We start from the raw sequence: 15,256 nt of genomic DNA, 5'->3' as shown, positions 1-15,256 counted from the left end.
ACCAAGGGTAAGCCTAAATAATGATGCTTATATTATCTTCTTCTCCTCTACATGCTTTTGCATGATTCTCTTCTTGAAGTCTTGTTATATGGATTAAGTAAATGTCTAATCTCCTTCTTAAGTATTAGGAGTTCTTCTTTTCTCTTCCATATGTTTTGAAAGCTCTCTAATCGATGGTTCTTCTCTTAAACCATGTGGAGTTGGTTTATATACTAATCTTTCATGCCTATGGTCATGATTTATGATTAATACTCATGTTTAGAATGAAGATAATCTTTCTTTTTGGTTATGCATCCATGAAGGATCAATCTCCTTCTTCTCTTCTCTTCCACATGCTTGGAAGCATGTTATTTTCATGGTTATCTCTTTAAACCATAAATCAAGTAGATGATTAATATTAGTAAAGATGTTAATCCTCATGTTTAATACTTTATTTTAAGGTTTATAATGATGTTTAGATGCATTTATGTTTATGCATAAATATTCTAATGCTAAAAGAGGAAGTTTCATGATATTTTTATGTATAAATATTTATATATGTTTATGCATAAATATTCTAATGCTAAAAGAGAAAGTTTCATGATACTTTTATGTATAAATATTTATTTATGTATAAATATTCTAAATACTAAAAGAACGATTTTCATTATATTTTTGTGTATACATTCATAGTATGTGTATGCATGAATGTTTAGATTTCAAAAAGAGGAATTTTTGTTATATTTCCATAATTATATTCATGCATATGGATAATAGAAATATCCATGTTTAAATTCCATTATTCATGAGTAGAATTATTTATAGTTCTTTTATATCCAAAGTAGAATGAATTTTCATATTATTGGATGTTTGCCCATGCGATTAGAATTCACATTTATTTTATGAGATAAATGGAGAAAAACAAAGAAAACGCGTTCATTACACCGAGCAAGAGTAAGTGCAACGTCTTTGTACAGTACATAATTGAGCTTGTACAATGTTTTCATGCAGGAACTAGACCGGTCGCCCTCTCGATTAGCGTCGTCGACATTGTCATCAACCAGGAAATGATGGTGGGCGTCATTAAACTGGAAAGAAGAATACATGATGGCGTGGAACTGAATACCATCCATTGCCGTTTGATTCTTGCTATAATAGGGTTTCGAGGGAATCATATCTATAGAAAATAAATCTAGAAATAAATTCAAGCATTTTGGTACTAGACCATGACCACTTGAGAAAGGTGGGACAGTAAGATGCCTGCCCATCTCTTGAATCGTAAATTAAGCCAAAGATTTGTGACCATTCCCATTTCTTCAGTACGAAGAAGGGATACCCGCCTGATTTACAGAAGTTTCCCCTAAGACCTGAAATCGTCCAGAAATAAGTTAGAAATTCGTTTTGATTTGTATTTGATGGATGGATCACCCGAGATACGAGATTCGTGATTTTCATTGAGGAAGTCTGGGTTTTGAATGAAAGGTCTTGTGAAACCAATACTAGAGATGTTTTCTTGTGAAATAGCTTTTCGTGAGATGAAAACAAACTCAATGGAAAAATCCTACTTGCATAGAAACTCTGTTTTTTTTTTTGTAAAGGACTGTCTTACGCCAGAATGCTGGAGGAAGCATTTGGTTTATTGTTTAAATGAGGTCGTGGACCTGAGGAGAGTTTATGTTGCAACAGCCGGCGGAAAGTCAGTGAAGGACGTCTCTCGTAGGGTAAAGCTTGCCAAGGTCTTGACTAGCCTCAGTACGGTTAAAAATGGTGTGCTTCCAGTACGATGGGCGAGGGGTCGACAAAGCGGTCCTTGAGTGAAGTGCTAGGACACGTAAGGAGGATCCTAGAGGGTTCTGACCAGGCGATGCTCGGGCTTGTGGTCACTGATGACACCCATGCGTATGTCGAGGGAGATCTTCATGGATTGGCAAGAAATTTATTTAAGTAAACTGAAAACTATGAAATTGGATCTCGTTGGTTGACTAGCCGGTCTTCAACGGAGAGTCCGGATGACACTTGATTGAAAATCAATGAAACTGGATTATTTTTGAGTTATGATATTTTGTAATCAATGTATTGGTGTGATATTTGGTTACTCTTCCATGTTTTGAAAGAGGAGTGTGCGCGTACGAGGTGTGCGTGCGTAACTGTTTTCGAAAGCTAAAGTTAAGAATAGCAATTCAATTATAGGTGTGTGAGTAACTGAATATTCCACCAAGTACAGTGGTTGGGCGGTCGGCTAACCCATGGGATTGGATAGGCTGGAACGGTGGAAGTTTTATAAATTAAATAATAAAGGTTAATCTCGGTAGGAGTTCGTTTAGGATGTGATCAGTAGCTTAGAAACTTGAACAATCTGCTTTAAGATATCAGATCAACAGCTGTGCCTCTTTTGATGGGAAAAAAAGCGTTGGTTTCTATGAATCAAGTGTAAAGATTGTTCCTCCTTCAAGTCGGTCATCCGAGTGAAGGATAGCCTAGACTCTTGACCCCATTAGATAAATTTTCGTTAGAAAATTTTCTTGGAGGAATCGCCTATGCTTTTTGGACGAGGAAAGTTTTTCCGAGTTCGGTTTTGGAGGAGCCGCCGGACTAGTCCCTTGCCCGGACGTTCATGGCCGAGGCAACGAGTGGGAAGCTCTGCCCTGCGCGTGGGGTTGCTACTTCCGCTGCTAGCACTCCAGAGTTCGATGCGCAAAGAGGACAGGGGTCTCACAAGTTGGCACTCCAAAAACTCAACAAAAGCAAAGGAAGGCAGCAGACTGTCACAGGCGTGCATTAGAGTTTGCATTGGGTGATTGGGTTCTTTTGCGATTTGAGAAAGCTAGGCTCAAAAAGATGAAGGGTAAAGAGCGCTTATTCCCCAAGTTGAGCATGCGCTATTATGGACCTTTTCAAGTATTGGAAAAGATCGGTGAGGTGGCCTATCGTTTGAAGCTACTAGATCACTGGAGGATTCACAATACATTTCATGTGAGTCTACTTAGACCTTTCCATGGGGATGTGCCTGAGGATGTATCAGATGAGGCTCAGCCAGAAGTTGAGGAACTTGATGAGGTTCTTATTCTCGAGCAGATATTGGCACACAAGGAAAGAAAGGTACGAGGTAAAGTTTCCCGTCGCTATCTTGTGAAGTTCAAGAACTATTCACCGATGGATGCGAAGTGGATGGAGGGTGACTTAGCAGATTCACCGATGCATGCGAAGTGGATGGAGGAGGGTGACTTAGCAGATTCACCTTAGGTATTGCTGCTTTTTCTTGATGCCTTTGAGCTGGAGCCGACTCTTGCTCGGCTCATTCAGGTTCAGCAATGCATAGGTCTGGAGCATTGCCTGATACTCAAGAGGGGGGTAGCACCTCCGCTCCCTTGATACTGACATGCCCAGATGTCATCTAGAGGTCACTTGGTGCACCTTTTGTCTCACCCGAAGGTACTGACAGCTGACAGTACATTTGCTTATGGGACTTCTATGATATATGTGTACTAGTCACATTGGATGTTGTGGTTGTGTATGGTTCACAGTAGTATATAACTTGGACTATTACTACACCATTGGTTTGCAGTTAATGTTGTTACATATGCATGGCTTAGAGAGATTGGGACGCTGATCTTGCCATATTGTACTTTTCATTTTTAGTTGGATCACATGGCTGATATCTTACTATATTGGGCAGCCTTCATTATCAGTGTGGTTCCGCTTTGGATGTCTTGCTATATCACCAGAATGCAATCGAACACATGGGGGACAAAAAGGAACAAAAGTTTAAAGGTTTATAACCTTTATAAAAACTTTTTTTAAGCATCGTGGCCCCTAGGCTAATTTGGGGGCCTACACTTCTTTTGGAGAGTGGGGCTAGCACGCTTCCTCTCTCTCTCTCTCTCTCTCTCTCTCTCTCTCTCTCACTTTTTGGAAGGACTTGTTGGCGGGCTGCGCTGGATTATACACTGCCTGAATATCACACACATGCATGCTTTTTGGGGAGAGAAGACTGGCTGGCTTCTGCGCTACAGAAAACACAGGCGCAGACTCAACCTCTTTCTCTCTCGTGGCTTTTGGGAGAAGACTGTCTGGCTGCTGCACAATAGTACACATAGGCACCTATTGAATCTCTCTTTCTCCTTTGTTTTTGGCAAGAGGCTGGATGTCGGGCTGCACTGCTGTACATACAGGCAGAGCTGGACACAGAGGCATGGACTGTAGGAGGGAGTGCAGGGCTGGACAGCAGGTTCACCCACAAGTGTTCTCACTCTCACGTTGAATCAGGTGCTGGATTGCAGGCGGCTGGAAGACAAGAGGGCAAGACAGAACATGCCTTTTCTCACGCCTCCTTTCTCTTGTGAAAAGCGACACAAGGACTGTAAGTTTCTCTCTCTTTGTGAGCAGGTGGGACTACAAGAAGTGTCAAACTAAGACTCTCTTTTCACTGGCTCGTGACTGTTTCGGGGTCGTTTTTCTGGCCCTTTGTGAGAGGAAGGGTTTGGTAGTTCGGAGGGTGGAAACAGGGCAAGTTTGTGGACTGATTTGGAAGAGTTTATGGACTGTTTCATGGCTGAGTTCGTGTATGTCATGGGCCAGTTAGATGCATATTCAAGGCCTCATGGATGTTTTCTTTTTCCCTCTGTGAATTTGTGTGCGCTCATGCAAATAAATATATGACTTAAATGCCATATGTTTTTTTGTATCCACTTGTAGCTTCTACAATTCCCTTGTCATGCTTAACTATGTTCAAGTAGCTATATGCAGGCATATAGAATATGGAATCTTCAAATTCTTGCAGAAGATAAAAGAGGTACCTTGTTGCTGTTTTCTGCAATACATCGTGCTTGGCTAGAGCTCCGCTGTAGGTGGAGAGCTTCAGCCTGTCGTAGTAAATCCAAATCACGACCCAACTTTGCAGTTTCTAACTGCAATGCAGATTTTTCCTTTTGAAGACCATTCGTGACTTCAACATGCATCCTTAGCTCTTCTTGCAGCCTTTCATTCTGCCAAAATTCACGACAGTGCTATAATATTTGTTTGTTTTATGATACAATATCCAAGCCCTTGGCAAAGCAAAGTCATAGCGCCTTTTTTATTGTAACAGTGGAAAAATAAAGAAGCCATCTCTTTGCAAAAAAATATATCGTCGTGTCAAATAAAAACAATTAGTCATATGCAATGCATGTGAGTCAAAAGCATCAAACCCTCCGCGAGTCCCGTTTCTTGGAACCAGCAACTACATATATACCTAGATGAATCCAGGAACATGCCCAAATTCACCTTTTAGGAACGTGCATGTTATATACTCATGGTAGTCAACCCACAAGACTATATAACTATAAACTCCATTATGCATAGTATGGACTAGATACTATGACATCCCCACTAAGTGAAATCAGTAAACAATGTTGACAGATGGGTATATCTAGATGCCCGAGAGTCATATACCACATGCCCTAGGGGTCTCTATGGGGCAGCTCCAGGTGTAATCACATAGGCTCCACATTGAACCAGGGGGAGAGGTGCCATCCACAGGTAAGAATCAAGAGCTGTGAGCATGCACAGTATGTGACATGAAGTTGAGGCTGAGGATCACGCCATCCTTTAATGCCCACCACACTAAAAGATTAGAGGAGACTTTCACTGCCTATTTAGAGATGACTTTTGTCCTCTTCATTAAGTCATGAAGTGTGAGAACCAAAGGTATGTGGCACTATTTTTGCATGAGATTCGGAGACACAAGGACTGACTCATGAAGGGATAGAGGAGGCAAGAAAAACAGAGCCAGTATTGCACTCCTTACATTTTTCTTTTGTATCATTGGACAATGCAGTGCAAGAGTCAGATGGCAAGGAGGAGATGCCACTGCACCAGACTAGGACACACATAGAGAAGAGATTGCAGCTGCAGGGAGTTTCCATCCTGATGCCTAAATGCCTAGATTCCGCTAGATGCCCTCGGATGACAACAAGCAGAACACATCAGACCCAAAGTGCAGCAGAAGAAGACTACCCTCCATGTGACGCCACATGCTGACCCACACCCTCCAAGGCCACAGCCTCTCTTGGCTGGTGGGCAAGGCCATGGGCCTCTTGGGCCCCTTGGGGTGGCATAAGACCTACTCCTTGCGCATTCAAGGGATGTAACACCCCTTCCTGGGGTAGCCCTAAGGGCTGCCCCCTTTCTACATGCAACCTACATGCTTCTAGACAGATGCCTGGCATCTAGTTGCAAGCGTGGCAATTTGCACCAGGCAGGAAGGGGGGCTGAATATTGTAGATCCAAATATACAGTGCACGGCATTGCTTTACAAGTTAGCAATCAGAGGCTTCCTTGCAAGCTTTGAGCCTTGGAAGAATTTCTTTATGTTTCACATCTCCGGATGTACGCCCATGGTGGTGGAGATTGGATGCCCAGTTGACGTTTCATCTTTATTGAGGCAGAGTATAGGGCACCTTCCTCTCCACTTATAGGCTATAGCAGCCGCTATCAGAGCCTGGAGCAGCATGAGACCTTTTTTGAGACACAAGCTTCCTAAATCAAAGGATGAGGCTGATAGACAGCCCATTATGTGGAATGACCTCATTAGAGATGAAGTTGGGCAACCTTTGGGTGTGTCTGGATATATGCAGTGGCTAGGCTGGGAGAGATATGAGTCGACATTTATTGTTAGACTTGCGTACATCCAACACCTCACAGGGCGTCTTAGATGGATCGATGATCAGATTGATGCAACTATACCTCAGGAGTGGATTACTAGCACATTTCACAATCAGCATCATCCTAGGTGGCTGGGTGTTTTCTCCAAGACAGCAAGACAGCAGTGCCATTACAGGTGTTAGCCTTGCTGGATCAAGATATGGAGGGAGATTGTGGTTTTTATTCTTTCCAGCTAGGATGAAGATTGATGAGATGTGATATGCAGGAGATTATTCCACACACTACACTTCATTCACTGAGAGTAGTTGACCCTTTCCCTCCCATGGGTCTTAGTGCTTATGGTTGTATGGTGGATGTCCTATCATATATCTTCATTGGGATTGGATTGATATGCATCCAATCCAATGAAGAGTCAGCCTTTTTTCAGTTACACTGTCCATTATGCCAAGCTCCTTTTACTTGGATAGATTCAAAGGACTCCTACACTTACGTGGCACTTTGGGAAAGTTATGACATTACTCCATTGATTCAAAAGAGATTTTGGCACAGACTTTGGCACTCATGCAGGAGGAGCCATATCTCCCATTTCTTGTGGTTATTCTTACACGGTGGCCTCCCCATTAATCAATGGAGGGCTATTTTGGTGCAGACGACTCCTGTGCTGGTAGCTTTTGAGACATTACAACATTGCATATTGGGGTGTACACCCGGTCAGAGGAATTGGGGCTCAATAACTCAATTTATGAGCAGATTGAGGAGAGATACCATCTATGTTACTTGGGGTGCTATTGCTTGGCTCAGCCAGTCTGGTCCACATATACTTTTTGAGGGCAGGGATTTTGACACCACCATAATGATATGCGGAGGTGTGGCCCAACGTTGCATGCTACTGGATATTCCTAATACACGGTACACACCACCTTTGCATAGGATTGTTACTACTTGGGAGATCATTGCCAATATCACAGCTTGGCGGATACGGAGCACTAGATGCATAGAGGCTATAAAGGGCATTCAGATATACGACCCTTAGTGCATTTGTAGTATATGGGGAGATTTTACTCACTCTTATGGTCACATGGGCTCGTATACAGGGACCATCCAGATCTGTGCAAGCAAAGCACACTGTTTTTATGAGGGAGTGGGATCATAGGACCTTTTTCCATTGACCCCCACAGGACTCTCTTGGCACCATTGTGCCCCAGACTAGTTGAGATCACCATACATTTTGGGATGAGGATTTTTTTGTTCCGGCTTCTAGCCGTGATTTTGTATGGTTTATTCATTCTTATTAGAAGTCTCTTTTCTGCAAAATAAAAAATTTAAAAAATGGCAAGTACTACACTTAAGATGCTCAAGATGGACTGTGGAGGTGAAAGGATTTGCTACTTATTGCATATTTTGAGTGCTTAAATGTTGATTGATCCCAAAATGGTGAGTGATTTAATTATGATGCATTTGCTGCTTAGTGCAAATAGTGAGTTCTCAAGTGCTGATTGATAAAAAAATAGTACTGATCCACCGGTGATTGATCACGTGTGATTACGTGCCTCGTACTCCTCAGCACAACAAAGTCACTAAGGGGGTGATTGATAATGGGTTAGCTGCTGATCAGGTCACAGCTCTTAATCAGCACAACAAAGGCACCCAGCAAAGAACAAGGCCATGGGTAAAATGCCATGAGTATGGCCACAGTGAAGAGGGCTACCCCATTTCTCTTTGGGTCGAAGTAATACAAACTGCACTTTCAATGCTCAACTAGGAGATATACAAACTTCAAAGGCAGTAAAGAGCGATTGTCCATCTAAAAACAAGGTCATTAAAAGCCACATAAGCTGGTACCTTGGACAACTACAAGGCCCAACTAGCCAGGAGCATTGCTCACACAAGGGACGGCGAGAGGGTGGAAGGGTCAAGCCACCCTACTGAGGTCCCTCATGAGGCTTAAAATGAGTTTTTTCTGCAGTGTATTTATGAAGAATGACTCCATGTTGGATTTGATGCATGGCTTATGTGTAAATACAAAAAGACAGTACTTAAATACTTAAGTGTCACTGGTCTCGAAAATGTTTGAGATTGATTCAAAAAAACCACAATTAATCTGGTATTGCAACAAAGGTTTTGCATGTGGACAAAAACCAACATCTTGGAGAATGTGCATGATTTTGGTTCCGACATGCTCCTCAATTTCCTTTTCAAGCTGAGTCTGAATCTCGCTCAAGCTCTTCTCGTAATCTCTTTTCAAATGATTTCCCTGAGGCATAATAAATCAACCCCATATGCTAAGCTCAACACACAATTAGTTTAAAGTTTCTGCCAAGGCCTTCACGTTGTCTTTGTTAACTATTATGAAGAAATGCAAGAAATAAAGATTATTAAGAGCCAAATAGCACACTGGTCAGTTATCATGTGCTTACCTGTTCAATATACTTTCTCTCTAGCTCAACCAGGTGCTGCTGCTCTTTGGCATGCTGGTCAATCAGCCGCTTTTTTGCTTTTTCAAACTCTCCCTCTATCTCTATCTGAAAAAAGGCATGCTACCTTGGCATTTGTCTTGTGATATATATTACAAGAAATTACAACAGACTTTCTTGCTTTTAACAATGACTTGAAATGCTTTTGAAGAGGGGAAATGGCCGCTGGGATGCCGTTGCCATTTTGAAGACAAGAATGCCTCACCAGCTGGCCATTCCCTGATATGACTGACAAGCATGTTCTAGGCTGGCAAGTCAACACCATTGGAAAATTCATGCGATTGTGTGACTGGCAAGAGAATTCTAGATTGACAAGTCAGCACGATCAGAACATTCATGTGATTGCAATGGTGGGGTTTGAGGGTCCCCCAACCTGGTGACCACGACATATTTTCCACATGAAAATGTTGCAAAATTTCTTTACAGAATGGACAAAATTTATTTGTTCAGAATTGTATTTAGGTTTCACCTGATGATCACGAAACTTCTGGAGAGATGAGAGCTCATCCTGGGTTGCATGCAGTTGATTGATGATTTCAGCTTTTTCTTTTGTGAGAGCCAAGGCTTGTTCACGTGCTTTTTCCTGCCATTCTCTTTGAAGAGATGTGACACACTCTTCTTTCTGCCTTGTATACAAACAAGCACCAGACATATCAAACCTTTGAGCATAACGAAATAGTTTAGTATTTTTGATGTCGTACTTCAAGTTATAGCATTAATAATTTTCTAGAATGTGATTCTGCCATAACAACTTTTTTATCGTTCATACCAAATGTGGTTGGCATACTGACCATGTAATTTTCACCACTTAATTATGAAAATATTTTCTAGGAAAAAATTGTCAATATAACTGTTCGTACTAAGAGGAGCTTTCTTGGATTGCAACCAACTTGGAAAGCCAGCCAAACATCATAAGCATCCATGGAAGATCTTAGTATTACAATCCCCCTTTGTGCTAAACATATTCTCTCATTATCTACTTGCTCTTTGCTTCTTGATATCCCTTGCAGGATATGGTGAGGTATAAAATATACCTTTATGGCCACCCAAAGGAAGCTGGAGCAACACAAGTATATGCTTTTGAAAGAATAGAACACTCCTGCTAGCCATCCCCTATGGACATGTGTCACATGAACTCTGCAGTGTTGTGCATGGTGACAAGATAGCTCATCATCAGTGCATCATTATACAATAGAGTAGGACACTTTAGGATATGATATTGTCGTATGCCGTGGCCCCATTGTAACTCAGTCCAGAATATGTTAGGCACGAGCTACGTAGGTCATTCCGCAGCCTTAGAGAGTCAGTTAGTCAGTCAAGTCCCACTTGGAGAGAATCATTCACGCATGTAGAGTCGGTAGAAGCCTTAGGGTTTGCACTAGTTCATGGTCTGCATTTGCATAGCATTCATCCCATATGCATATATACCATAGTCACAAGAAACATTTCGAGGATTTTTTCGTTTCGAGGTTTTTCGGGTTTTGTTTCAAAAGGTTTCGTCCCTCGGCTAAGAAACCGTGAGGTTTCGAAAAATCAATAATTTCTTAAAGAACTTATAGTAGCCATCTAAAAACATAGTGTAATGATGAAAAAATGATGCCTTCTCACACATCTCGGGGAACCATCCTTATTTTGGTGAGGCATTATGGCAATTTTGCTTGATTAGATGCCACAAGTGGTTCAATCAAGGACAGGAAGAAGAGAAGATAGAAATTGGGAAAGATTTAAGACATTAAAGGATGGTGTATGAAGAAAAAGGGGAAAGAAGAGAGGAGAAGAAGAGAAAGGGAGATGAAGGGGAGAGAAGAAGAGAAAGGAAGAAGAAGAGAATGAAGGAAGGAGTAGAGGTGAAAGAAGTGGCAGAAGATGGAAAAGGAAAGGAGGGAGGCAGGAGAAGAAGTGGGAAGGAGGGTGATGAGGAGGATATGGAAGAAAAAAAAATAAATAAATCCCATAAAAATCGGGCGCGGGGGGGGGGGGGGGGGGGGGGGACGAAACCTGAAATTTGGGTGAAACTGTCGTACTGGAGAGGTTTCGAGGTTTTTTAAAAATCGTTTCAAAGTTTCGAGGTTTCAAGGTTTCGAAAGCTAGAGTTTTTTTGTTACTACGATATAGACCTAGCAAAGGCCTTAGGATATTATTTAGCATAATTCCACATTTTTACCATATTTTCTAGCATTATTTTAGTATTTATACACATTATTCAACATTTATCACATGATAACAAGTCGTGTACCATTAATGGTGCAGTCGGCCAGCTTTGTAGCCAGCCGAAGAGCTCCATGTTCATATAAATAGCATCCATAGCAATCATTCCATAGCATATTATCATTGGAGCATAAGTGACTCAGCCCTCAGCCTTGGGAGCATCATTTCTTGGAGCATATAGGCATTCATCATCAACAAAACGCATCAACAGCATTCAGCCAAGGAGAAAGCGCTTCAGTCCCTCGCATTTTCAGCCTACAGCAAAATTCAGCATACATCCACCTCATTGTTTGCTTCAGCCATCAAGGTGAAGGTAAACACAGCATATATACTCATTCATGTTGCATAATCACAACCTAGAACAGTCCCAAAACAGCCCCTCTCTCAGCCGCAGTTTGCAGCCTTCCTACAGCCCCTTGGAAGAGTGCAATGGCCTTGAGATTGGACATCATTGGTGCTTCTACAGCTGTGTACAGTTCAGCCCGACTCTTAGTCTTTCAAAGGTCTTGTGTTTGGCTTACCCACAATCCCAAAGTCAGGCATACAGTCATTCTCTTCAAAGTAATAAAGCACATACTCCTAGCAATAGGAGGGGGCCCTTCAGGGGTAATTTGGGACCCAACAAGGTGTACAGATCTATCTCTCTCTCTCTCATCTCTTAAATTGTGAAGTGATAAAGTGGATTGCTAAAGACTCGCAAAACTCAGGATAAAGAAGGCCGTGTGAGACTTTGTGTGACAGGATTCTACATCTACGCATAATTCCGTTGCATGTTACATTGGTATTAGATTCAGCTTATCCACACAGACCGCATCGTAGCGTGAGAGCATCCTTGGATGGTCATACTTTGCCCTGGCATGACCATTGACTTCAGTAACATGTCTACAGAGGAGAGTACACATGAACAGGAAGACGTCTCCCTCGAAGGAGACCGTGCTCTTCCTCCAACAGTAGATACCATAGCTCTACTCCAAGTACAAAATCAACTTCTCATGGAGTGTCTCCAACTCTTGGAGGCAACCGCAACAAAACCCACTCCACCAGCTAACCCCGACATCATCTCCCTCTTCTTTCAGATGGAACAACAAAGACGAGAGGATGAGGCTAGATAGCAGCAAGAAAACAACAAGATAAAAGACGGGACTATGAGCCTAAAGTAGGCATGAAGAGGACCGGCGCTAGGCTGAATTTGTAGCTCAGGAGCACCAACGAGAACTCGATCGAGAGCGAATGTTACTTGAACACTAGCGGGAAAAGGAGGCCATGCATCTGAAATTTCAGCACACCCTCTCTTCAGTTTCTCGACCCATAGGTGCCACCCGCCAGAATCTCGCAACATCAACGACCGTTATTTGAACTCAACCAAATTTCAGTAAGTATGATCATTTAGCTGTCAATCAATTTATTCATTAGTTTAATGTATATTTTTCTTTGGCAAAGCTAACAAATCCTCAATATAAAGTCCACGTAGCGGCTCCCCACCTCACGGGTTAGGCAGTCACTTGGTGGCAGCATTGGTCTAGTTTATACATAGACCACAGGTGTCACAGCTTTTCGCTAGGATACCTTTGTCCATGACCTAAAGACCAGATTTCTCCCTCCCCAGTATTTGACCAACCTGGCAGATGAGTTCTATGTACTCAAATAGAATGGGTCACCTGTGCTTCAGTTTTCCGGTAAGGTTATCACTTTAGCATAGCAGTTAGGGTTATCTAAGCAGGCCAAGATGGATCAATTCATTCGTGGATTAGATCCTAACATCCGGTTCACAGTTCGTAACTTTGAACCCAACACATATGATCGGGATTTGACTCTTGCTCAAAATGAAGATGAACGGAGGTAAGTCTAAGCAACCGTAGTCTAGTACCAAACCCCAACAGCAGCAAACTGCTTCGCAGTCGGGGAAAGGTATTCGTCTTCTAAAGACACGAAGAAGGATGGCAGTTCTAGCTCTATTTCACGGGCATAGTTGTTTCTCGTACGCATACGAACCTATTCGTACGGTACGGTTCGTACAGTACGATACCGTACGAATTCATACAGTACGATACCGTACGAATTCGTACGGTACGATATGTCCGTTTTTAGCCGTTGCGCCGCCGCCTGCGCCGTTTCTTTCGCTGTTTTGTAGCCGTTTTGTAGCCGTTTGCTGGCCGTTTTTGGCTTGCTTTGTGGCCCATGTGTTTGCTTGGCCCATTGGACATGCATGCTACATGCTCATTGCTTATAAAATGCCCACCCCCTAAGCTTCTCTCAAAGCTCTAGCCTCTCATTACTCAAGTGAGTCGTGACCATCAAGCCCCCCCCTCTCTTGAGTCTTGCTCAAGTGACCATCAAGCCCCCATCTCTCTCTCTCTCTCTCTCTCTCTCTCTCTCTCTCTCTCAACTCTCAACTTTCAAGCCACTCTCTCCCCCATAGGCCCTCTCTCAAGCCTCTCTCTCTCTCAAGAGTCAAGACTCAAGCCTCACTCTCTCATTTTCTCAAGCCTCTCTCTCTCTCTCTGCACCTTTTCGCCCCTGCCCGCCTGTTCGTCTCTGCTCGCGCTCCCTTTTCGCCTCTGCCCGCCTGTTCATCTCTGCTCGCGCCCCCTTTCCTTCGCTTCGCTTCTCTCTCTGCGCCCCCGTATCCCCACCCGCCCTCTCTCTGCGCTCGTTTCTTTGTGTGCGCCTTTTCGCCCCTGCCCGCCTGTTCGTCTCTGCTCGGGCTTCGTTTCCCTACCCACCCTTGCTCAGGCCCCCAAGGCAGCAACATAACTCTCCCCTACTGAGCATCTTGTAGGTCGCATTTTCTGAGTCTCTCCCAAAGGGGAGAGGGTACCCTTGAGGGGAGACTCGTTCCACCAACAGCCCTCTCCTTTATTAGCAGCAACACATGGGAAGTAAGAAGTCTTTTGCCTCGGTCACCGCTTCACGATTACCGCCCATTCCTCCACCCGTGAGCAAGCCGACACCATGGGAAGCCTACCTCATGCAAGAACTGAAGAAACTCCAGGGAGAATTAGCAGCACTGAAACACGAGACTATCAAGAAAGATGAACAAATCAACGAACTGAAAGTGCAAGTGCAAGCCATGAAGACGAAGCAAGAGGAAGCACGAGAAGGACCCATACCTACAACACTACAAACAGAAACGACAAACCATGTTTCAAAGGTAAATTCAGTTAACTCACAAGATTTTGTTAAAGAAGTCATATCAGCAGTCAAAGAAAAGGAACGAATGGAAAGTAACAAAAAGGTAATCAGAGTCGGTGGTCTTCCTCAAGGCTGGGATAGGGCAAACATAGCTCAAGAGCTTCGAGAAGACTACATATTAGATACAGATGTACTTACAGCACAACTGAGCAAAGTAGTCCCCTGTGGACTTAGGAGACCCTATCTCTATTATAGTAAAGGGTACACATGCAAAAGTCTCCTATATGGACAACAATGAGAAAATAGCAGTGATGAAGCAAACAAGGTCTCTCCAAGGGACAAAGGTATGGATAGCTGATGAACTCACCCCGCTACAACTCAAGAACAGATCGACAGAGCTGAATAAAGTTAAAGAAGCAAGAAAGAATGGCAAATGGGCAATATACAGAGGAGGACAAGCAATCATTAAAGAATTCCGTACCCCACCCCCCTCAAGAGCAAATCCATCCATGGATGAAATATAGCTTTTTTTATTTTGAACCTCAATTTCGAACTAGATGCAATAGAACCCATTGTAATTTAAACTCTTAAGAGTCTTAAGAGTTCATTTTGAGTTATTTTTTTTTTCAGTTTTATGCCTCTTTGGCATCGATACCCAGAGTGGAATGTAAATGGATGTACCTGATTTGTCCCATAGGTCGGATTCGGCCTCCCGTGGACGTTAATATAACTTTCTTTCTTTCTTTCTTTCTTTCTCTCTCTCTCTCTCTCTCAAGCCTATCCATCTCTTGAATCTTCTAACTTCTCTCTCTCTATTACAA

General features: G+C 42.8%; 1 protein-coding gene across 3 annotated transcripts in view; it reads right to left on the bottom strand.

Moving 5' to 3' along the window:
* LOC147628300 (uncharacterized) overlaps window positions 1–15,256 on the bottom strand; it is a 56,949-nt gene that overhangs the window by 21,109 nt on the left and 20,584 nt on the right. For 2 of the 3 annotated variants that reach the window (XM_086814134.1, XM_086814135.1), the window contains exons 4-7: window positions 9,565–9,717; window positions 9,039–9,143; window positions 8,765–8,875; window positions 4,776–4,964 (exon numbers count right to left, since the gene is read on the bottom strand). In XM_086814134.1, the coding sequence (XP_086670260.1) occupies window positions 4,776–4,964; window positions 8,765–8,875; window positions 9,039–9,143; window positions 9,565–9,717 (558 nt within the window). The remainder of the gene's footprint in view (window positions 1–4,775; window positions 4,965–8,764; window positions 8,876–9,038; window positions 9,144–9,564; window positions 9,718–15,256) is intronic. The other variant, XM_086814136.1, reaches the window with a different exon arrangement.

This window comes from Cibotium barometz, chromosome 19 (genome assembly GCF_041138505.1).
Source record: "Cibotium barometz isolate CiBa-2024 chromosome 19, ASM4113850v1, whole genome shotgun sequence".
Taxonomy (NCBI): Eukaryota; Viridiplantae; Streptophyta; class Polypodiopsida; order Cyatheales; family Cibotiaceae; genus Cibotium; species Cibotium barometz.
The sequence above is the reverse complement of the archived record's forward strand: the minus strand, read 5'-3'. Positions and strand labels throughout refer to the sequence as shown.